General features: G+C 48.0%; 1 protein-coding gene and 1 long non-coding RNA gene across 3 annotated transcripts; one reads left to right on the forward strand and one right to left on the reverse strand.

Annotated features, from left to right (window-relative positions):
- Positions 1 to 89: 89 nt before the first annotated feature.
- On the reverse strand, positions 90 to 4744 carry PPM1M (protein phosphatase, Mg2+/Mn2+ dependent 1M). 2 transcript variants are annotated; one of them, XM_084902161.1, is made up of 10 exons: positions 4193 to 4744; positions 3323 to 3446; positions 2916 to 3170; positions 2360 to 2472; positions 1924 to 2008; positions 1709 to 1827; positions 1482 to 1545; positions 1186 to 1293; positions 932 to 1056; positions 90 to 633 (listed from the first exon to the last, which is right to left on the reverse strand). In XM_084902161.1, the coding sequence occupies exons 1-10, from the start codon at positions 4417 to 4419 to the stop codon at positions 489 to 491; spliced, it is 1365 nt and encodes a 454-aa protein (XP_084758287.1). In that variant the 5' UTR covers positions 4420 to 4744; the 3' UTR covers positions 90 to 488. The 2 variants fall into 2 exon arrangements, with proteins under 2 accessions (XP_084758287.1, XP_084758286.1); XM_084902160.1 differs by having other exon boundaries at positions 932 to 1080; positions 4193 to 4743.
- LOC311631734 lies at positions 3446 to 23698 on the forward strand. The gene is made up of 4 exons (XR_014796638.1): positions 3446 to 4026; positions 7387 to 7568; positions 17493 to 17622; positions 23658 to 23698. It is a non-coding gene; the product is annotated as an uncharacterized lncRNA (long non-coding RNA).
- The last annotated feature ends 560 nt before the right edge of the window (positions 23699 to 24258 follow it).

Below are 24258 nucleotides of genomic sequence, written 5' to 3' on the forward strand. Positions count from 1 at the left end.
CAAGGTAGAGCTAAGACTGATTGTTTGGAAGGTGAAAGTGAAGGTACATTGTGATGCCAAGCTGTACAGGAATTCAGGATTCGCAGGGCTTTTCTGCACACAAACATTTAATCATGGGGAGATAATGGGGAGCAACAAAAGAAAGGCATTATTGGGGCATCAGCCTGGGGTGGGGCTGGGGCCTGGAAGGAGCAATTGAGATGCTAGCCCAGAGGCAGGAGCAGTCATTGGAGGGAATTCCCCACTCGGCCAACTGGGACTCCTTGCCCTTTTTTGTTCTCCAACTGCCTGCCAAAGGGAGGAGCTTGGGAGCAGGGTTCTCGGCACTCTTCAGTTCTGATTGCCTGGTATAAATAAAGCCCTTGGAATGGGTTGGAGTTGGGGGCAAGAGCCCTGGGTTGTGTCCGGGGGCAGGCAGGCAGGTGTGCTGTTGACAACAGCCACACTGCACCTGGCCTGAATGGTTCTGGGATGTGGTGTCTGAATCCTCAGTGGCCACTGCTCCCTTGGCTCTGGCTGTACAAGGGAATCACGAACACAGAGACGTCATCGTAGGACACCTGCTCTTCCGCTGTGGGACTGCCATCCTTCGCCTGTGTGCTGTGTATCAGCATTTTGGCCAGCTCCGAGAACCTGTGGGGATCATCCTGCAGATGTACTCCAGGGCCGAGCAAAGAGGCAAAGCCCGCCCTCAGGGAGAACTCACTGCACTGGGCGAGACACTTGGAGACCAAGCAATGCAGTCCGACTGGGGGGCCAGGCAAGCTGCAAACTTGCGAGGCCCAGATTGAACCCACAGACATCTCCACTCCTTAGAATCTTGAGACCACACCAATCCTGAGCCAGGCTTGCCAGTGCTGTCTTCCTAGCTGTAACTACTTGGTGTTGCTGCTGCACCCCAGCCCAGGCAGGTCCCCAGCAGTTACAGTACCTGTGTGGGTCCTCTCGATTGCCAGGGAGGAAGCTCCGCACTAGCTGTGCCACCTGCTCATTGGACAGGACATCCCAGAGCCCATCAGTTGCCATGACAACCACATCCTCCTCCTGCAGCTCCAACTGGTCCAAATCCAGCACTGTCACCTGCAAGTTAAGCCTGGGGATCCCTCAACTTTCCCCTCCTGACTCCCACCAGCCTCATTTTCTGGGTAGATGGAAGGAAGCTGGGGTGGACTGTTGCCCTCTCACCTGTGGGACAGAGAGCAAGAAGGGCTTGAGATGAATGTTTGTGTCCAGGACTCTGAGCTGATGGTCTCCCAGGCCCCGGGAGACAGCCAGTGTTCCCAGTAACCGAGCCTGGGGACAAGGGAAATATGAGATGACAGCAGCCCCAGCAAATGCACAGTAAAGCATGCAGGCACCCTGGGCTGAGGGAGAAACATCCTGTGGCCTTGGAACCGGCCCCAAGACACCAGCCACAAGCACAAAAGAACTGCCTCTGCAGTGAGAAATTGAAGGATTCTTGGAGGGGGCTGTTCACTGACCTGCCTACCCTGTCCGTGGATCAGTGGGTACTTGAGATCCGACTTCTCCACGCACTTGTAGCTCCTATCAGGAGCAGACCCAGTATCAACCCAGACCCTCCTTCCCACCTCTCCCCTCAACATAGGGTCCACCCTGCCCAAGTGGATGGGGGTTGCCCCAGGCTACAGAGCTGGGCTTGGACCCCATCATTCTCCCCACTGTGTCTCCCCACCCCCATCCTGCTCACCAGCCACTCATGTAGTAATCCCTGAACAAAACTTTCTGCCCCAAGTCATCCCCCTTCAGGCGCCGAGGGAACTCCAGTCGGGTGAACTCATCAGCCAGAAGCTCAGGGTAGACAAAGGCCTGGGGTAGGAAGGCCATGCTCCGATTAGGCTCTCCTTGGTGGCCCTGCACCCAGGAGATGGAGCTCCACAGCCTCCCTCTGCTAAGGGCACCTACCAATTGCTGGATCCGTTGTCGCTCAGTCTCCGGGGTAAACTCAGAGCTCAGAGGCTGTACCTCATCTCTCCGCACCAAGATGGCTCTGGATGGGATTGGGGAGGAGGAGAGGGCAGTGATGAAGCCTCCAACCTCTCCCATGGCATCCTTCCTGCTGGCACCTCCTCCAACCACCAGGGGCCTGCTCGGCCCATGCCCCCTGTCCAAAGTCCTCCCTAACTGCCTGCAGGGTAAAGGCCCAGTCCCTTCTCCCTGTGCACGCTCTGGCATCCGCTGTCCACTCATACTCCATATAGGCCAGGTGTACAAATAGCTCATCAAGCCTCCCCATTTCCTTCCCTCCACTTCCAGCCCCCTTTCATTGTCCTCACTGCCCTCTGCTGCCTGCCTGCCACCTGCCCACTCTCCACCTCCCCCACTCTCCGAGCCCACTCACCTGCTATCTCCGGCGTTGGCCACATACAGCTTCCCCTTCAGCGACACAGCCACCAGGGCTGTGCAGCCACCCACTTGGCCTGAGGCCTCCAGCTCCCGCCGGATCACCTCATCCTGGGGCAAACAGGCCACGTTAGCTTGTGCTGCCGCAGTATCACCCTGTCCCCAACGCTCATCCTGCAGCTCACTTCCCCTCCAACCAGCCTGGCAGTCCTAGTCCAAAGTCTAGCTATGACTCCAGGACCCCGTGATCTGATCTGGATGTACGGCTGGGAGGGAGGGAAGTCCTACTCAAAAGAGTGAGGAAGGGAAACCAGCTCTGGCACCGCGGACCCACGGTGTACAACGAGATGATGCAGGTAAGAGCACATAGCACAGAGTAGGCACTGGACCAATGGGAGGGGTAATTATGATGATGATGATGGCTGTCAGGAAGGAACAAACCACCCAACCTCGTCTTCCCAATTGAAACATTGAGGGTGACTACCACACCCAAAGTTTCTCAGGCCCCCGGGGGCAAAACTGTCACTCCTTCCCCAGTCAAAAGCCACACTTACACATTCCTGGAAGGCGCTCTCCAGAGCCCCGATCACCAAGTCTTCTGTCCTAATGCCCTTTTCCTCCACAAACTGGGGGTCACTGGGGCAGACACAACGGCCGCTGAGGTGCATAGGGGGCGGAGTGGCCACCATGCCCTCTCCTATGGCCTCCAGCTGCCGGCGCAGGCAGGAGTGCAGGGTGTTGGCAGCCAGGATGGCTGCAGCCGGACCGCCGTGCCCATCAAACAGTGCCCAGTAATGGCCGGTCAGGAACTGTCCAGGAAAGGGCTGGCGTCAGGTTCTTCCTGGCTTCCCCAGTTGATCCCTGGCCCAGCGTGGCGCACTAGGGCAGGAACTCCAGCCTGAAGTCTTAGCCCTAGTCCTGGCCCCCAGGCGGTAAGAGGGGCTCAACCCAGTATGCTCACCTCCTCTGGGCACAAGGTCAGCCACTCCTGGTCCTCTTCAGGCCCAAACTCACACCTCCGGATGCTCAGCTTCCCACAGGCGGCCTGATCCTCATTGAACTCAGATTTCTCTGCATTGATGATCCTGAGGCCAGGAAGTGATCAGTGACCCTCCAGGGACACACCCATGTCCTTGTGGGCACAGAGATCAGAGCTGGTGCACAGGGAGGAGCCCTCCTTCTGGGCAGTAGCCCCCACGCTGTCCCTCATGTCTGGACAAAGATGGTGTAAGTATGTTAACTGTTCAGTAACCTAAGGCAAAACGCAGGGCCCAGCCCCGCTGCAGTCTGCCTGATGACCTGCCTGGGAGGTGAAGCGAGGCTGCTGGGGAAATCTGGGGTTCCCTTGCGATTCCCTCCCCTTCTCTCTCCCTCCTCCCCCAATCTACGCGAGAATCCCTGTCCCACACAGCATAGGCCAGAACCCAGGGTGAGAGTGTGTGTGTGTGTGTGTACCGGGGGAGGTATCTCCAAAGCTCAGAAAGTGGGCACTCCACCCAGTCTCCCTGTCTCACGTTGGAAGCCCCAGGGGTGCAGGTCCTTCCCAACTTGCTACCTCCTTCTCTGAGGGAGGGCGGAGTCCCAGAGAAAAGGCAGAGGTGGAGAAGGGGAAGGCTGATCGAGCCCTCGAGCCCGGAGAGCAGGGCAAGAAGGGGCTCGCCACAGGTTGGGGAGGGGATCACTCACTCAGCGCAGCCCGTTCGTTCCCTGGCTCAGCACAGGCCCCAGCTGCACCGCAGGGGTCCGGGGTGAGGGGTCCGGGGTGAGGGGTGCCGGGGCCGCAGGAAGGGGAAGGGGAGGCTCGGTGGGGAGGCAGGGGGTGGGCACTCACTCGGCGTAGCCCGCGTTCCAGGGCAGTGTGCGGCCGCGCGCGGGGCAGCGCACGGGCCGGGCGTCCGGGCGGCGCGGGCCGTCGGGGGCGGCGGGGCCGGAGACCGAGCCGCGCAGGAAGCGGGGCCGCCGGTAGGGCACGGGGCTGGCGCGCGGCCGGGGCGAGCGCGGGGCGGCGGGGAGCGGGCCCCCGGGCAGGAAGCGGCGGCGGAACCAGCCCGCGGACATGGCGCGGGGCCGGCGGGAAGCTGGGCGGACCCCGCCCGGCCCGGAGGAGGAAGCGGCCCGGCGGGCTGGGCTGGGCGGGCGGGGCGGGCGGGCGGTGACTCCCCCAAACCTCAGCCTCCAGCGGAGCCCGGGCGCCGCCTGCTGCCGTCGGGCTGGTCAAACCTCTTCACCTGGGAAGCAAACGCCGTTACCTACACCGCTTTCCAGGCCGGTCACCTGGACGGCGGCTGTCCACCCACGCGTGTGGGGTGGGCACTCGCCGTGGAGAGGGGGCGGCCCTCCTCCCCGCTGCAGGGGCCTCGCAGGGGCCCGAGCGGCTCGGCACCTCCTGCTGGCCCGGACCTTGCGCAAAAGGGAGGAGGGAACAGGATGTCCCGGGGTGCTGGGCTGACACCGTGAGTCTCAGCACAGCGTTCCCCTCCGGTGGCCTCTCCTCCTGGCCGCTCAGCTCCGCACCCTCCACCCCAGGATGCACAGCACTCACCCCGGGGACACTGCGCCCACCCTCGGACCGTCTCCTCACGGGCTGCCCCTCCAATGTGTCCCCTCTGGACACGGAGCAGATCCTCGGTGCAGTGTGGGTGCCTGATGGACAGGAGGAATCCCTGTCCCAAAAGGCTCCGACTGGTCAGGTCAGCGTTCAGACCTGGGACTAAACCAGTGCGTGGTCGGCAAACTCATTAGTCCACAGAGCCAAATAGCAACAGGACAACGGTTGAAATTTCTTTGGAGAGCCAGATTTTTTAAACGTAAGCTCCTTCTAACGCCATTTCTTCAAAGTAGACTCGCCCAGGCTGTGGTATTTTGTGGAAGAGCCACCATACTCAAGGGGCCAAAGAGCCACATGTGGCTCGCGAGCCCGCATGTTTGCCGACCACGGGACTAAACAAAGCGAGGGGCTTTTGGCTGGGCTGGAGGCAGGTGTTGCAGGCTCTGAGCCCCTGGCTGGAGGCAGGGTCCCCCTTCACATCTGACTGTTAACAGAGTGCTTTGTCACGCCCTGTCACTTACGCCCAACTCCCCGTGCGGGCCCGTTATTTCCATCTCATAAGGAGGACTGCGCGGCCCACACAGGGGAAGTGTCCTGCGCCCAGTGCTGTGCTGTTTCCATTATGACAATAGAGCTGACTCAAAACCCACCCCCCAGGGATTTCTCTTCCCCTTTCCTCCTCCCGGAAGGCAGGCTAGTCAACCCAGAGCCCCTGAGCCCAGCCCCCAGGGAGGGCTGTAGGAGAAGTCCCTGTCTTTGCCTCTGCTCCTAAATCCATCCTATGAGCATTGGGCCTCACTTCCTCCGGGTGGGCCAGCCTGCCCCGTTGTGAGTTCCCCCTCCCCAAAAAAGAAGGTTCTTGGGGCTGGGAGCTGTGCCCAACACCTCCCTCAGATGATTCAGTTCCCGAGAGCCTGTGGGCTAGTTTACTGAACCCACTGTGTGTGCCAGGCCCTGCGCTGGGGCGGGGGCACAGCACTGATGGATGAGAGCTCCCCAGCAGTGATGGTGGAAGTCCTGGTGGATGCTGCTGGATCCAGCTGGCAAGGGGGTGGAGCCAACGTCAGAGAAAGCTTCCCAAAGGACACCTGAGCTCTGACTTGTCCTTAGACAGAATTGGAGCAGGCACCCAGAATAGGGCAGACTTAGTTCAGTATGTGGATTACCTCATCCCCACCAGCCAATGGCTAAGAGGCTTGTAAAGTCTAGAATTCAAGGAAATAACAAAAACACAGCCTATTCATCCAACCCACTGTCATGGCCTCTCCTTGGTGGGACGAAGGTCCCCTGTTCTTTATTTTTATTTTTAAAAATATATTTTATTGATTTTTTTTACAGAGAGGAAGGGAGAGGGATAGACAGTTAGAAACATCAATGAGAGAGAAACATCGATCAGCTACCTCCTGCACATCCCCTACTGGGGATGTGCCTGCAACCAAAGTACATGCCCTTGACTGGAATCGAACCCAGGACCTTTCAGTCCTCAGGCTGACGCTCTAGCCACTGAACCAAACCGGTTTCGGCTACCTTCTTGTGGGTCCTTCCAGAAATGTCAGGGGTATTCTGTGAAAATTCAAACAAAAAAAAATTACATTATATATAAGACAAGAAATAACAAGTGCTGGCAAGGATGAGGAGAAAAGGAAACTATTGTGTACTGTTGGTGGGAATGTAAATTGGTGAAGCCACTGTGGAAAACAGGATGGAAATTTTAAGGGGATTAGAGAGATGGGGAAAAGTGGGTGGATTTCGGAGGGGCTGGAGAAGTTAAGTGACTTGACTGAAGCCACATAGTGACTGCTCAAATTTATATGAATTAAAATGACACAAAATTAACATTCCACTTTCTCAGCGGCATCAGCCACTTTATGAGTGCTTAACAGACACACATGGCTCCCATATTGGACAGGCAGATCAGAGACTATTTCCGTCGTCTCCGCACGTGCTGTGGGACAGCACTTCCTCAGAAACCAGGCCTCCTGAAGTTCCTTGCCTACTGCGCAGGCAGAGTCCCTGCTCAGCTTGGAGTCTCTGAGTGTTTGGGGACTGATGTCAGCAACTCTAGGTTGTGCTTGACCTGGAAGTGCTCCCCAACCTTTAAAAAAGTGTGGAGCCGAAACCTGTTTGGCTCAGTGGATGGAGCGTCAGCCTGTGGACTGAAAGGTTCCAGGTTCGATTCCCGTCAAGGGCATGTACTTTGGTTGAGGGCACATCCCCAGTAGGGGGTGTGCAAGAGGCAGCTGATCAATATTTCTCTCTCATGGATGTTTCTACCCCTCTCTCTTCCTCTCTGTAAAAACTTGGAGCTTTCTACCCCTCTCTCTTCCTCTCTGTAAAAACTCAATAAAATATATTAAAAAAAAAAAGAGTGGTGTCAGAGCAGTGCAATTATCCCTGCCCCTTTACTACAATACAAGGTAGTGACTGAGAGGTAAGAAGCCACGGTCACTAATGTGTCCTTGTGAACTTGACCACAGGGCCACCGGGGCTGCATGGAGACCCAGAGGGGCCACGTATGAACCCGTCTTCACATAGGACTTCCTGAAGCAATCAGGGATTTGTCCAGCTTCTGGAAATATCGGCACACAGCATGCACATTTCACGACTGGAATCGCTCGTTTCGGAATCAGATGTCAGAAGAAGAATGAAGTTACCTTTGGTGAGTACATGCCATCTGTAACAAAACAGAATGGGGGTGGCAGCAACGACAGCTCAGTCTTCCATCTCAGAGGTTTGTTAACTCGAATCCCACTGGAATCAGTAGCAGGATCTGAGAGGGTAATAAAGGGGGCACATTCAGTGTGCTGCATGTTTCACACTTATTTGATCACTGGATATTTTTCCGTTTTTTAATCGATGAAATGTCTTGTAAAATTAGTTTTCTAAAAAAAAAACACAGTTTGGGACATACCATGCTGGTGCAGACTCGTCATTTTACAGGTTATGAGAAATGAGTTCCAAAGAGGGCAGCATGACTTTCTAAGGTCTTGTAGGAGGGTGGTTAGGCTGAGATTCAAACTTGTCGGAGGCCAGTGTGTGGCCCTTGCATCATTCACTTATTGGAGAGTTGGAAGTATCTGCACGTCAACCTTTCACAAGACACCTGGGTGAATGCTGTCCCTTCCAGGCAAACTATCCTACCTACATAATGAAAGCCTAATATGCTAAGTGTTTGACCATTTGACCAGTGGGTATGGTGTGCACTGACCACCAGGGGGCAGACGTTCTGACTGGTAGGTTAGCTTACTGCTTGGGTCCAGCTGATGGGGACTGGGCGAGATGGGTCAGACACACCCTGGGGTCCTCCGGTGGTTCCTCCCTGGCCCCAATTGTGCACCAGTGGGGTCCCTCAGCCTGGCCTGTACCCTCTTGCAATCTGGGACCTCTTGGGGGATGTTAGAGAGCCGGTTTCAGCCCAATCCCTGCAGGCCAGGCCAAAGGATCCCATAGGTGCACGAATCCGTACACTGGGCCTCTAGTTTATATACATAAGAGGCTAATATGCAGAGTGTCCCCTCAGGAGTTTGACCGGGAGACTGGAAGCTCGATTGCTCAGTATGACATGCGCTGACCACCATGGGGTGGTGCGGGACGAAGGAAGTCCCTGGCTGGCAGCCAGAAGGCCCTAATTGGCCCTGATTGCCAGTCAGGCGTAGGGACCCTATGAATTTCGTGCACTGGGCCTCTAATCATAAGATAATAATAAAAGGCTGGGGGATGGGAGTGGGGAGCTGCTACACAGTCATTTATTACCTAACAACAGAAAACTAATAGAAATAGCACAGAGGCCAATATGGCAGGAGTGGGGAGAGTTTGAGAAGATAAAATCTGAGAGCTAGCCTGAAGCCAGAAAATGCAAGGCTTTCTGGGCTTTGGTTGTGCCATTGAATTTCCAGTGAATGGGATGGGACACTGCTGGAAGGTTTGAGCAGAGGAAACGTGGCTGTGACCTGGTCCTGAGAGCTCAGTACTGTCTGATGTACGATAGCCAGAGAAAGCAGCTTCACTGATAGGACCCCCAATGACTTCCTGTGGTGCTAACAAAGCCTTTTTATTTTATTTATTTTTTTAAATGATGGTTGTTGTTCTAATTCTTTAATAGTTTCACTTTTTTTGTTGTTGTTGTGGAATCTATTGGGTTGACATTGGTTAATAAAATTATATAGCTTTCAAGTGTACGATTCCATAATACATCATCTGTCTATTGTATTGTATATTCCCCATTCCAAGTGAAGTCTCTGTCCATCACCATTTATCACCCCTTTATCCTCTTCTCCCTCCCCCACTTCCTCTCTGGTAATCACTACTGTTGTCTATGTCTAAGAGGTTTATGTGTGGTTTGTGTGTGTATGTGTTTTTTGTTCAATCCCTTCACCACGCCCACTGACTCCCCTCTCTCTTATGACAGCTATCAGTCTGCTCTCTGTATCTATGAATCTGTTTCTATTTTGCTTGTTTATTTTGTTCATTAGATTCCACATGTAAGTGAAATCATGTGGTATTTGTCTGTCTCTGATTGGCTTATTTCACTTAGTATAATACTCTCCAAGTCCATCAATGCTATCGTAAAAGGTAAGATTCCTTGCCTTTCTGCGGCCAAGTAGTAGTATTCCATGTGTAAATGTCCTACAGCTTTTTAATCCACTCATCTACTGACGGGCACTTCGGCTGCTTCCAAATCTCGGCTATTGTAAATAAAGCTGCAATGAAAAGAGGGGGTGCATATATCCGTTTGAATTAGTGTTTCAGGTTTCCTCAGATAAATTCCCAGAAGTGGAAAATCCTGGGTCATAATACAATTCCATTTTTAACTTCATGAGGAAGCTCCGTACTGTTCTCCACAGTGGCTGCACCAAACTGCATTCCCACCAGCAGTGCTCGAGGTTCCCTTTTCTGCACCTCCTCACGGACACCACTGTTTGTTGATTTATTGATGATAGTCATTCTGACAGGTGTGAGGTGCTATCTCATTGTGGTTTTAAATTACATCTCTCTGATGATCGGTGACTGTTGAGCATCTTTTCATATGTCTAGTGGCCATCTGTATGTCCTCTTTGGAGAAGTGTCCATTCAAGTACTTTGCTCATTTTTTAGTTGGATTGTTTGCTCTTTTGGTGTTAAGTTGTATAAGTTCTTTACAAATTTTGGACATTAACTCCTTACCAGATATATCATTGGCAAATATGTTCTCCATTCAGTGGGTTGTCTTTTCGTTTTGCTTATATCTTTTGCTGGGCAAAACTTTTTAGTTTGATGTAGTTCCATTTGTTTTGTTTTCTTTTGTTTCCCTTGCCCAAGGAGACATATCAGAGAAAAATATTGCTACAAGAAATGTCTGAGATTTTATGCCTATGTTTTTTTTTTTTTTTTTTCCCCTAGGAGTTTTATAGTTTTGAGTCTAACATTTAAGTCTTTAATCCATGTAGAGGTTATTTTTGAATATGACCTAAGAAGGTGGTCTCATTTTATTTTTTCATATATCTATTACATTTTCCCCAAACCATTTATTGTTAGACTGTCTTTACCCCATTGTATGTTCTTGCCTCCTTTTTCAATTATTAATTGACCATAAGTCTTGTGTTTATTTCTGGACTCTCTATTCTGTTGCATCGCTCTCTATGTCTGTTTTTATGCCAGTATCATGTTGTTTTGATTACTATGAAGTTGTAGTATAGTTTTGCAACAGTGGGGAATTGTAATCCACCATTCTTTTGACATTCTTTTGGTAAAGGCTGACTCTGACTAATATGTAGCTTGTAGATAAACAACGTGTGTGTGTATTAGAATCCTAGGAACTAACTTCAGAAGATGCAGACTCTGATCTTCAGTCATCCCATTTCCAGGAGACTTACTGACTTTCCATCATAGAACCAGGATGACATAGAAGTAGGATGTTGAAGACCAGGATGACACACACCAGACCATTGCTTGACCAGTTTCCAGATCCTTCTCGGGAAAACAGTGTGCTGGTCTGCATGTAGAGAACTTTTCAATCCCCTCCCCTTGACCTCTTGTTCTGCTTTCCCTTCCCCTCCTTACAAAAACCTCTGCTCACACTGAGGTAGGGAGTTTCAGTTATAGTTTGATATCAAGTAGTGTGATTCCTCCCGATTTGTTCTTCTTTCTCAAGATAGCTGAGGCTATATGGGGTCTTCTGTGGTTCCATATACCTTTTTAGAATATTGGTTCCAGTTCTGTGAAATACACCATTGGTATCTTGATAGGAATTGTGTTGAATCCATCGATTTCTTGGGTACTGTGGACATATTAATGATGTTCATTCTTCCTATTCATGAACACAGTATATGCTTCCACTTATTCTTCAATTTCTTCAATTCTTCAACTCCTTCAGTGTCTTGTAATTTTCTGAGTACAGGTCTTTGTGAGATCCTCCCTCCCCCCAACTGGTGGGCGGAGTTATGACATTACCAGCATCTGCATCCCCAAGACATTAAACCACCAATCAGTGCGTGCCCAGTGCCCTCGGGGCCCATCCCTTCCTGTCCTGCCCTGGATCCAACCCTTTCCTGTTCCTCCCTCTCAAAAGGCTCTTCACTGTTCCACGTGCTATTCTCTCTCTGTCTGCGAGTCTGCCCGGTTGGGTCCCTCCTTCTCCCCCTCCTCTAATTCTGATTTCTCTACTTCCATAATGAGTCCCGCTCATTACTGGGGAATAAACCTTCCTTTAATATGTCTTGGTGGTTTCCAACTCCAGTTTCCTGCACCTCAAGCCTTACAGTCTTTTACTTCCTTGGTTAAATTTATTCCTCGGTATTTTATTTTATTTCTTTTTTATGCAATAGTAAATGGGATTGTTTTCTTAGTTTCCCTTTCTAATAGTTCATTATTGTGTATGAAAATGCAGCTGCTTTCTGAATATTTATTTCGGATCCTGCTACTTTACTGAATTCATTTATCCTGGCAAACCCTTCATCATACAATATTCAGAAGAAGCCAGCCAAACACGTGGCGGACATCTGGAGCGGGTGAAAGACAATGCATATCAAATGCAGTGCTACAGACATACCAGCAACTGAGAAGAGCAAATCCATGAAGAGCGATCACGTGCTTCCCTCTCTGTCCAGCTCCCACAGCAACAGGAAGGATGTGCTTCTCTAACGAACGTGTCAGCGCTGTGCAGACTCAGCCTTAGGAATCTCCAAGCCTGCCCCATGCTAACCTGGCGAGTGATTAAGATATGATCAACCTCGATGATTTCCCGTGGCCAGGAATTGATTACTAATAGCGACTCAGGGGCAGCTTTTATTGGCGGTTGAGTGCTTTGCCAGAAACTGCCTTCCAGAGGGAGCTGGAAGACTGGGAAAATGGCAAAGGAACCCCACCGTAGGAAAAAATAAACTATAGACCCCCAAGATAATAACAGCAAGAGAGAGAGGCAGAGCCTTCCATGCACACACACCCAATCAGAAATATTTCTGGAATGTTGAAACCCTACTCCAGAATTGAGCGCTTTTTTGTAATAAGAATCTTTCCTTGCAGTCCTCAGCACTCTGTTGCTTGGCAAAAAACCCTATCTCTTGACATTTAAGAGATTTCTGTCACATTTTCAGAGAATAGTCCTGGTGAAGATGACTTTAAAAATGTGTTTTGTATCTGCAATGCCTTTACTGCTAACCCCTCCCCTCACCTCTGCCCCCCATCCCCCAGCCAGAATCCGTTCACATCCTCTGCCTGACTTCTCCATAATGGGTGTCCCCCATTCCCACTGTCACTGGCGAACCACGTGCAGGACGTGTGTGGGGCCCTGGGTGTAGGAGAGGGCGCCAGCAGGAGTCTGCGGAGATGACATGTTGCTTGGTGCTTGGGGAGGATTCCTGGGAGTGTCGGTGGCTGTGCTGGCAGCTCTCCGCTGACCATGTCTTCATTCAGTAGCTATATGGAGTGTGTACTGTGCAAGGCACTGGATGTACTGCTGAAAGCAAAGCCAAGTGCCTGCCTCCTGCATCTTCACAGTCTGCAGGGAAGATAGATGATGACTATGTAGATAAATCACTACCGTGGAAAATGTGGTATGGGTAACAGGAAAGCAGCTCTTTCAGATAGGGAGATCAAAGAAGACGTCCCTGAACGGAGATTTGAAGCAAATGAGGATAAACAAAGCAAGCAATGAATGGGAGTGAGGCCGAAGAAGGACCGAAGGCGAGGAAAATGATCGCAGTCCTTTGCCAACGTTTCCAGCTGCTGTGCGCCAGCCCCTTTCTAGGCCATCGCCTCTGATCCTAGGACTCCGTGAGGAAGGAGCCACTTTTCCAGGCGTTAACTGAGGCTCAGAGAGCTCAGCTAAATCTCCTAAGGCTATTGGAGGGGTGGAAGAATTGAGGGAAAAAAAGAAAAAGAGAAAAAGAGAGAGAAAGAACTCATGGGCATGGAAAACAGTGTGATGATTTCAGGAATTGGGGGGTGAGGAAGAGGGTATAGGGGTAGTAAATGGTGATGGGGGAAAATAATAAAATAAAAAGCCAACAGTGACGGCTGCTGAGGTGGCCAAGGGGACGCGGGCTTCAGCCGTGGGCTCAGGCTCCACCGCGAGTTGAGGACATCCCCCGTGTACTTCCTCCAGCCCTGGTCGGCGAAGACCCTCACTCCCAGCTGGCCCCCTGGCTGGCCAGGATCCAGGTCCCAGGCAGGCTGAGAATCTCCAGGACCAAAAAAGGTGATTTTTAAATGAAGGCATATTCAGCAGAGGGTTTGCAAACATTAAGTATCCTCTCACTTTGAGCAAATAGGTGTGCAGCTCATTTCTGAGAAAAGAAATGGGAAACTTAAAGGACTCCACGAAATGAATGTTAGGAACTGATGAAAGTTCATTAATTTGATGAATTACCCACGAAACGAAAAAGCCGTTACATAGTATTATCAGGGGTCTTGAGGCCTATGTAAGGGTTTTTAAAAAAAATTTTTTTTTTTTTTAGGGGCTCCCACAACACTTGCGTATAGTTGAAATAAGCACCTGCAATCATTTAATTAAGTCCAAGAGAAAGCTCCAAATCACCTCCGTGCCTTCACGGGGCTCACAGTTTAAGACACTCCTTGTTGCCAAGAAGTAGAATAGCCAGGATCCATGGAAAAGTTTTGGACCAATTTAAGAGGTTGTGCACGCTGTTTAGAAACAAAAATAACGGTGCTCATTTTTCATGGTGACATTGGCAAAGACAACGAAGGGCTCTCACCCGGAGCCTCTGAAGGTGACAAACCGTGAACCAGGTGGACCTAGTAGCAGGTGCCTGAGACTTCGCTCCAGCCAACATTGCTTATTATATACTAAACTAGAGGCCCGGTGCACGAAATTCGTACACAGGTAGGGTCCCCAGCCTGGCCAGCGATCAGGGCCGATTCGGTCCTTCCTTCTGGCTGCTGGCTAGGGCCTTCCTTCATTCTGCATCGTCTCCTGATGGTCAGCACACATCATAGGGAGCAACCAAACTCCTGGTCTCTCGGTTGAACTCCCGAGGGGACACTTTGCATATTTATATATAGAGATTTTGTGGCTCAGAAGTCCGGGCAGGCTCTACCATGTTTTCTGCTTAAGCTAACGTCAGCTGTCTGCAGGACTGGACTCTTGTCTGGGGGCTCTGGGGAAAAGTCTGCTACCAAATCCATTCAGGTTGTTGGTAGAACTCAGTTCCTTATGGTTGTAGGACTGAGACTCTTGTTTCCTCATTGGCTATCAGCAGAGGGCTACTCTCAGCTCCATTTCTTGCCATGCGGTCTCCCCCATCTCTAAGCCCGAAAGGGTGGCCTGAATCTGAGTTCCCCTTCTGCAACCAGCTAGAGAAAACGTTTGCTTTTTTTTTTTTTTTTTTTTTTTTAATATATTTTATTGATTTTTCACAGAGAGGAAGGAAGAGGGATAGAGAGCTAGAAACATCGATGAGAGAGAAACATCGACCAGCAGCCTCCTGCACACCCCCTTGTGGGGATGTGCCCGCAACCAATGTACATGCCCTTGACCGGAATCGAACCTGGGACCTTGCAGTCCACTGACCGATGCTCTATCCACTGAGCCAAACCGGTTTCGGCCAAAAATGTTTCCTTAAAAGGACTCATGCAATTCGGTTAGCCCCACCTGGACAGTCTTCCTCTCTAGAGGTCAACTGATTAGTAATCTTTTTAAAAATACATATATATATTTAATTGATTTTTTACAGAGAGGAAGAGAGAGGGATAGAGAGTTAGAAACATCGATGAGAGAGAATCATCAATCAGTTGCACACCCCCTACTGGGGATGTGCCCTCAACCAAGGTACGTGCCCTTGACCGGAATAGAACCTGGGACCCTTCAGTCCGCAGGCTGACATTCTATCCACTGAGCCAAACCGGTTTTGGCTGATTAGTAATCTTAATCACAGCAGCAGAATTCCTTTCACATACATACTCCTGGGAGCAGTGTGGGAGAGGAGGGAGTTCACAGGGCCCTCTTGGGATTCTGCTTCCCACACTATTCCCTAAACATGCTCTCATCAGTCTTGTCTCAGCACCTTTGCTCTTGCAGTTCCCTCTGTTGGGGACTCCTCCCCAGAGAGTCATGTGGTTTGCACAATGGACATATTATGTACTTACATGTTTATATGTTTATTACCTCTCTTTCCTCACTGGAATTGAGGCTCCCTGAAAATAGGGGCATTGCCTGCTTTATCTGCTTTATTCATGACTGCATGCATCCTCAGCGCCTAAAATAACTCCTGGCACATAGCAGATGCTCTACATCAGCGATTTTCAACTGGCATGTTGCAAGAATTTTTAAAACGTGCAATGCCCGACCATTTAGTCAGGGGCGCCGATCTCTTTCCCCTTAGATTGTCAAATAAAAAAATGACAACAGCCAGCATAACAATAGCCATCTGGTGTGAACGAATCAAAATTAGACTTTTTTTTTTGTTAGATCAGTAAAAAAGTTATTTTTTGGTGGGCCACAGAATTTTAGTAATTACTTATGTGTGCCATGAGATGATAAAGATTGAAAATCACTGCTCTCCATCTGTAAATGCATGCATACATGAACCTCTAGTTTTCCCCACCCTCTTCTTCTCTTCCTTCTCTCTCCCACTAAGATGCCTTCGAATTTTAGAATTTCCACAAGATGATCATTATAAATGGGGTTTCCCTCTCTGAATTCAAGCATGATGATGAAAGGCGTGAGGAACCTCTGCTTTTCCACCTGATCTAAAGAAGCACGGAGTTTAAAGAGGCTCTTTCCTCTTTATTTGTCAGTCTTTCTTACCTTTGACCCATTTGTCTCTTCTCTGTCTGTCATGCATCCCCATCTTCCTGCCTTAGTTCAGGTTTGGAAAGGCCTTGAAAATGTTTGGTTGTAATTGCCGATTCGATGAGTGAGTTTCTAAACTGGAATATTTGCTCTGGCTGGTGTGGCTCAGTTGGCTGGGGCATTATCCTGTGCACTGCAAGGTTGTGGGTTCAATTCCCAGTCAGGGCACAGACCTACATGGTGGGTTCCTGGTCTGGGTGTGTTTGGGAGGCAACCTGTCAATGTCTCTCTCTCTCTCTCTCTCTCTCTCTCTCTCTCTCTCTCTCTCTCTCTCTCTCAACAATAAAACTTAAACTGCCAAGAATATTCCTCATTTTTAAAGGTCCAGCTCAGGATTCATGGGTTCTGTGGAATCCTTTGATTGGTATAGTTAATTCATAGGGAGATCTTCCTCTTTTGAATTAATTTACTATCTGAATCAGAGGCCCTGAGGCACAAAGGCTAGATTAGGTGCACTGGTCTATTTTCTAGTCTGTACAGTCATTTTTAAGTGTTAGTCTTCTTTTTAAAACGTGTTTTTCAAATTGATTTTTAGAGAGAGAATAAAGGAGGAGGGGGGAGAGAGAGAGAGAGAGAGAGAGAGAGAGAGAGAGAGAGAGAGAGAGAGAAATTGATGTGAGAGAGAAACATTGAACAAGTTCTGTCCATTATTTTTGTGCGTCTAGAATAACATACTTAAAATGTCAGAATGACCTCTTCTCCAGACCTCCAAAGGTAACAGGGTGGGTGAACTCCCACATTCCTTATTATTACCCTTTACCTGCATGTAAACTATGTGTGTTAGGTGTTAACTGTCCGCACCCACCAATATGAAAGAAACATGTGTTTCTCTATTTTACATTTCATCCAGTCCTAGTGATTTCTCAGCTTTGCTTTTTCCCACCTCCTTAATCTTCCACTAATGGATTTCATATAACTTTAAAAAAAATATATATTTCTATTGATTTCAGGGAGGAAGGGAGGGGAGAGATAGAAACATCAATGATGAGAGAGAACCATTGATCAGTTGCTTCCTGCACGCCCCCTACTGGGGACCAAGTGAGCAACCAACCGGTGCATGTCCCCTGATCTGGAATTGAACTGTGACCTCCTGGTTCATAGGTTGATGCTCAGCCACTGGGCCACACTGGTCGGGCTCATAGAACTTGCTTTACCTCTTCTCCTTTGATGCTAATGCATGAAATAAACTGCAAAACGGATATCCCCCAGAGCGTTATCTCAGTTTATTGAGAGTTTGCTTCTAGGACTAGCCCCTAAATCCCTGGCTCATCATATATTCTTTAAACCTTTCTTTAGGTCTGAAAAATCTTTCCTGTATATTTATTGTGGTGCCTACGAAGAGGCTTCTAAGAAGCCCATCCAGGAGGGTGGTACCTGCAGGACCCTCGTGCCCCAGTGGCTCTGGCTTTGCAGCAGGTGAACTTGGGTGAGTTCTCCTTTGGAATTTCGGACCTCTGTGTTTTGTTGAAGGTCTTGATTTTATTTGAGCTGTTCTTAGAAAATCCTGGAGGTGGCACTAAAAGATAAGGAATAGGAGAAAAGGGAGGTTGTGTTTTTTGTTTGTTTGTTTGTTTGTTTTTTGCGTGATCTTTGAATGTGATTATGTTTTAACCTTTGCTTAATGCACAAAACACCATGGATTCCCAGGTTCTGCTGACATCCGTCAGTAAGGATGCTTTTCTTACCATGGCTCTACAGGTGAAAAGGAAGATGTACAAGTGCTAACTACGGAACAACTATAATTTTTGAATGTTAATGAGGTACCGGACAAGAAGGTCCGTTGATTTCTACCTCGTGATCTGATGTGGTCCTGGGATGGGCTATGTGCATTGCTTTTATTGAACAGGGCTCTCAGCATTGTCTGGCCATGTGCTTAGCGAAAAGCCACTGATTCGATTCTGGGCTGCCGAAAGACATGGCTACATAGTCATTTTAGAGCACTCAGTTTCTAAACTATGGGGAGAGATTAGGAATAAAACAATGGTTTACTTATTTATTTAACAGTGGAAAAAAATTTAGTATGTGTGTACAGAGAAATCACATAAGCATGAACTCCAATGATATATTTTAAAGGAGAAATCTAACTAGGTGAAGCCAATTCTATGAAGCTTGAATATGAACAATAAATATGTACTAGTAAGTACGTTACATGCTTCTTACACAGCTGTCTAGGGAAAAACCCTGGGTCACTTTTCTGAGTAATGGTCCACTGTGGAAGAACAATAATGTCTACTGTAATTTCTTTTTTTTTTTCCTTCAAAATATTTTTTATTGATTTCTGAGAGGATGGGAGAGGGAGAGAGAGATAATCATTGATGGTTGCCTCCTGTACACCCCCTATGGAGGATCGAGCCAGCAACTCAGGCATATGCCCTTGACCGGAATCAAACCCTTCAGTCTGCAGGCCCACGCTGTATCCACTGAGCCAAGCCGGCTAGGGCTACTGTAATTTCTTTAATGTCCTCAGTTATGCTGGGCATCAAAACATGCTTTTTAATTGACCACATATAATAAAATATAGCGGGTACTTCTAGATGACTAAACTTTTTAAAAAATATATATATTTTATTGATTTTTTACAGAGAGGAAGGGAGAGGGATAGAGAGCTAGAAACATCGATGAGAGAGAGAGAGACATCGACCAGCTGCCTCTTGTACACACCCTACCAGGGATGTGCCTGCAACCAACTAGATGACTAAACTTTTAAACAACTGTAACTTTTGGAAGAATGAAGCCAGGCTGGTACAAAGGCTGCTGATTGTAATGGTATAATTAAGCAGACATTACTAATCTATTGCTGCATATTTCCCATCATCTCCAGACGTGACCTCAAGATTGTTCTCAACAGTGTGCTTCAGGCAGAACTCCTACTTACCTGGAGTTGTCATGTGAGATGAATGAAGCCTTTTGCTGTCTCTATGTAGATATAAGAAAAAGTTAACTTTCCTGTGTCTCCTTGCTGACTTTTTTTTTTAAACCAATAAACAACCCGGGCTTTGTATTTCCAACTAAGTCACTAAATGGCCCATTGATTGTTATGTCACTTTGAAAAGTGGGCCATTTTAGAAGTCAAACCGCAGAAGTTGACAGGATTGCTGAGGCAAGGCTTCATTTGACTTTTGAGCTTTTTATTCCACGCCAGACATTACTGGGAGTCAACTCCTGGAACAGACGGAAAATTGTGTATTTCAGGAGAGAAAGCAGATGGGTGGTAGGTACTAAGTGCGGATCCGATCCTTTAGGATGAGAAAGTTTTCTCTGACAGCAAGTCGGCACCACATGACCCGGAATATTCATGTCTACATACTTGAGTTCTTTCTTCTCAGTATCTTGAAGTTGCAGGCAAATGACGACTCTGGACAAAATAATGTGATAGGCAGGAAAACTTAGGTTGCAATTTTCAAACCTGAGGAGGGAAGTGGTTCCATTAAAATTGCATTAGGTATAGAATGAAACACACACACGCTGCACCGTCCTCAGCTTAGGTTGGTTCCTAACGATCGGACTCCTCGGATTACTTGCATTTGTTTTACGACTGACATGACACAAATGGCATCAGAACTTTTTGAACCAAGGAAACAATTTCAAAATGTAATATCGCGCAGGACAAGGAAAATGAATAGGCCTTGTCTGTTCGTGTACAATGGCCCTAAAAATACACAGCCGTAATTTCATGGCTGACCTGTGTTCTAATTTACTCCCGGCGCTTCTCTTGCTGAAATGTTAATTCTTGGGGCTGTGCATTTGGCCAAAAATGATGGAGTTATGAAAACCATGACACAGCCTCTCTCAGCAAGGAAAGTAGGACACAGTGATGGACGTAACTTCACTTTTGGTGGTGTGACAGGAAGGGAGAGTTTCCAGAGTGCTGAATCCTGGCTGCGCACCCTCAAACCAGCCGTCTAACTTCTCTGACCCTCAGTTTCTTCCTCTGTAACTGGACCCGCTAGGAGGAGAGATGAGTCAGGGAGTGCCTAGCACAACGGCTCATTGAAAGGACTCAACACGTTTTTTGTTTAAAAAATATTTTATTGGTTTCTTAGAGAGAGGAAGGGAGAGGGAGTTAGAAATATCGATGAGAGAGAATCATCGATCCGCTGCCTCCTGCACACCCCCTACTGGGGATGTGCCCACAACCAAGGTACATGCCCCTGACCGGAATCGAACCTGGGATCCTTGAGTCCGCAGGCTGATGCTCTATCCACTGAGCCAAACTGGTTAGGGCATCAACACGTTTTATGTTGTTATTATTTTTTTAAATTGTTTTGATTGGCAGTGTTCTTCCTGCCATTGTATAGTATTTAGAACAAAATGATTCTGGGATTGTGGAATGGAAAAGCTTCCAAAATAATTTTCCCATTTTGGATTCTAAGCTTCTACCAAGGACATCCCAAGAAGTATTGCCGAGAGAAGAGACAGGGGATGGCGGTTCATACATCATAAAACAAACCTGGACCACAAGACGGATGTAGTTCCTTTGGTCTTTTTGCAAAAACTGTATTATTTATTGGAAAAATGGTTTTACCTTGTTAAAAGAAAAAATAAATTTAAGCCATCGCCATGAAAATGCCAAGAGCAGTGTGCTGGAGGGTGAGAGGCCCGGGGAGGTGAGCCAGCCATTCCAGCCAGTAGCTCCTGGCCTCCACCTGGCGCCCAGGTACTAATAAATTCCAGTCAAGAGCAGCAAAGCCGCTTACATGACCACCTGGGAGAGTGATAACTGTAGCCTGCCTCGGAGGCTCTGTGGTGTGTTATACAGAATTATTAAAACAATAGATAACGGTTACACTTCCGTAACAGCTCACATCCTCTTGTGCTCCGATTCTGGCTTCTCTGTCAGGCTCTCCTGGAGAGTAGGATGCCATCTTCTGCACCTGGTATCCCCAGGGCCCCACACAGGACCTGATGGACAATAAACATTTGTCACCCGAAGTTCTGGCTTTCACAATTCCTCCGCTCATTGGATTGTTTGTCCCTACGATCAGAGTTTCACTACGGACCGCCCACTGTACGCCAGACACTGTGCTGCGTGCTAGAATGACCAACGTGAGCAAAAGTGACATTGGAAGGGTCCTGTGATTAGGAATGCAAAGCATGTCAGCATACGTGCTTTCTAATGTGGATGGATGAATGGGCAGATAAAAGAGTCACATCGGATTTCTGCAGGGAGGAGTAATGGGAGGAAAGATCTATTAGGGAGTTAGTGTAAGTGGGATGGAAGGGGTTGGGCTGGGAAGTAGTGAGAGAAACTTTTGAAATATAGTGCTGGAGGGCTCAGCTGATAGGCCAAGGGGTTTGGATTAGGTTGACAACTGGACTATTTACACAAGTCAGGCAGGTAATGTAAGTAAGTAAAAAAGACCAAATGCCGAGAGAGAGAGACCGGTGGGGACCATAGCAGTCTGGGGAGTCCATGCCTCGCTGAAGACCTAGTCCAGAGCTAGCTCAGTGCTTCCTAGACTTTCGTGTGCAGGGGCGTCGCTGGGCAGCTGGCCCTGGGGCTGAGCTTTGGGAGGGGTGGTGGGGTCTGAGACCCCATATTTCTCACCATCTCCAGGTGATGCCATGCTCTGAGAAATAAGAATCTAGTTGATTGTTGCCATGTGACAATGTGGGTCCAAGTTTGCCAGTTCATTGGACCTCTTCAATAAACCCATATATCTCTGTTTTACCTAAAATGTCCTGATTTTTTATAGTAGTAACTCGGGTTTGTAAAATGGGAAACTCTCTTTGACTACTTCATGGAATTATGAACATGAACTATTCTGATTCTAAATGCCAAGACGTCACCCCTCCCTCTCTCCCTCCCTCTCTTCCTCCCTCCCTCTTTTCTTTTCTTTAACAGCTCTTTTAAAATGTCCAAGCCATGCTTTGTGGGATGTATAAAAATAGGCTGTGGCCTGGCTGGTTGAGTGTCAACCTATGAACCAGCAGGTCGCAGTTCCATTCCTGGTCAGGGCAAATGCCTGGGTTTCAGGCTGGATCCCCAGTTGGGGGTGTGCAGGAGGCAGCTAATCAATGATTTTCTTTCATCATTGATGTTTCTATATCTCTCACTCCCCTTTCCTCTCTGAAATCAATAAAAATATATTTAAACAAACAAACAAAACAACACAAGCAAATAAAGCCACAGGCTGTGGTCTGGGTTTGACCCATAGGCAGTAGTTTGTCCTGCCGGCTCCTGGACGGGGCTATCTTACAACTCGGTAGGGATGGGAGTTAACGTGTGAAAATGGAATAGCATTGCACGCGATTCTTATCTAAGAGGAAAGTAAATAATTCCTTGCCACAAGGATGCAAATAAATTTTCCCATGGAGAGATGCCACTGATTTCTATGTAGTAGAAAAAGACACCCCAAATATCTATTTATTGTCATGTAGGACATTAACCAGTTTCACATCTATGAGCAAATTGATTTTGGCATTCCTTTGACGGACTAACTGTATCTCCGTTCCTCACATTCTCCTTTGACTCAGTCAGAATGTCTTACTGGCTCTCTCAATAACTAAAGACGGGAATGAGATCTTTGACATGCTTGTTTTCTGTTTGCATGGAGATCAGATTTTTAACTTTTTGAAATTAATTCTGTAGCAATAATGTTATACTTTAAAAAATATATATTTTATTGATTTTTCACAGAGAGGAAGGGAGAGGGATAGAGAGCTAGAAACATCGACCAGCTGCCTCCTGTACACTCCCCACTGGGGATGTGCCCGCAACCAATGCACATGCCCTTGACCAGAATCGAACCTGGGACCTTCCAGTCCGCAGACCGACACTCTGTCCACCAAGCCAAACCGGTTTTGGCAACGTTATCCTTTTTTTTTTTTTTTTTTTTAATAAACTAGAAACTGGCTGTACAAGTGGTTAGGGGAGTTTCCCAGTTAAACCAGTGCATGGCCCAACTGGGCCTCTGGGACTTGGACATGTCTTTGGATTCTTAGTGAAGAAGAGAAAAAAGCAGTTCTGCCATTTTTCCCTCCGTCTGACTTCCTGGAGAATTTAATTTTCTTTATCCCAGGATAGGAAAACATTTCTGAAAGAAATGTAGTAAGTTAAGTAGTTTATATTACTCATTTCCATATTCTGTGAGGTCCTTTTTTTAAAAAAAAAAAACCGGTCCAGCCCCTTTGTATGCAAGTAAAAACTTTTTCTCACACCACAGCATTGTCTATGAATACCTTTTAAGATTAGTCTGGTTGTTTCTTTCTTGTACCTCTCTGGCCTGCAATTTAAATTTCCTGCAGAATCGCGACGCTCCGAGAGGCAGGCACACAGAGAATCGGAGGTGGATAGCTCCGCCCAGAAGTCAATATGACAAACCAGAAGATTTAATATGTCTCTGTAGTTCCATTGCTCGGATGTGTGTTGACTTGAGGTTATCAAGTATTTGCTCATCTTTTATCTTCATTTATTCTAATCTTAGATGTAGAGTGAGAGTATTATCTATGACCTTTTAGGGCAAATGGAGGAATTGGCTAATAATATTAGACACCAGGAAACTAAAGCCTCTAGGATCATATTCACAGGTAAGGCTGTATGTACGTATATTAGGGGGCCCATGGGCAGTGCGAATGTCAGCTTTGAGATGTTTTAAGGTCAAACTTTGGGCCCCTTTGGAAACTGGTGGGTTTATTGTTCTAGGCCAGTGATTTTCAACAGATGGGCTGCAAGAATTTTTAAAACGTGCAATACCTGACTATTTAGTCAGGGGCACTGACCTCTCTTCCCTTAGATTGTCAAGTAAAAAAATGACAGCAGCCAGCATAACATAGCATCCGGTGTGTATGAATCAAAATTATACCTACTTTTTTTTTTTTTTGTCAGATCGGAAAAACAAAAAATTTTGTGCGTGCTGCAGAATTTTAGTAATTAGTTTATGTGTGCCATGAAATTTAAAAAGTTCAAAAGACTAGTAGCTGGACTAGGCCAACTTCTGCTGCATCTTGCTGGGATGAGAATCACTTCCTGGGAGTTATGGGGTCTCCTCTCTGGCTACCACCACACAGCGCCACCTGGTGGCCACGTGCCTTTATTTTCCAGCTCCTCTACCTCTGAAGT

This window comes from Pipistrellus hanaki (genome assembly GCF_964339955.1).
Source record: "Pipistrellus hanaki genome assembly, chromosome: 13".
Lineage (NCBI taxonomy): Eukaryota > Metazoa > Chordata > Mammalia > Chiroptera > Vespertilionidae > Pipistrellus > Pipistrellus hanaki.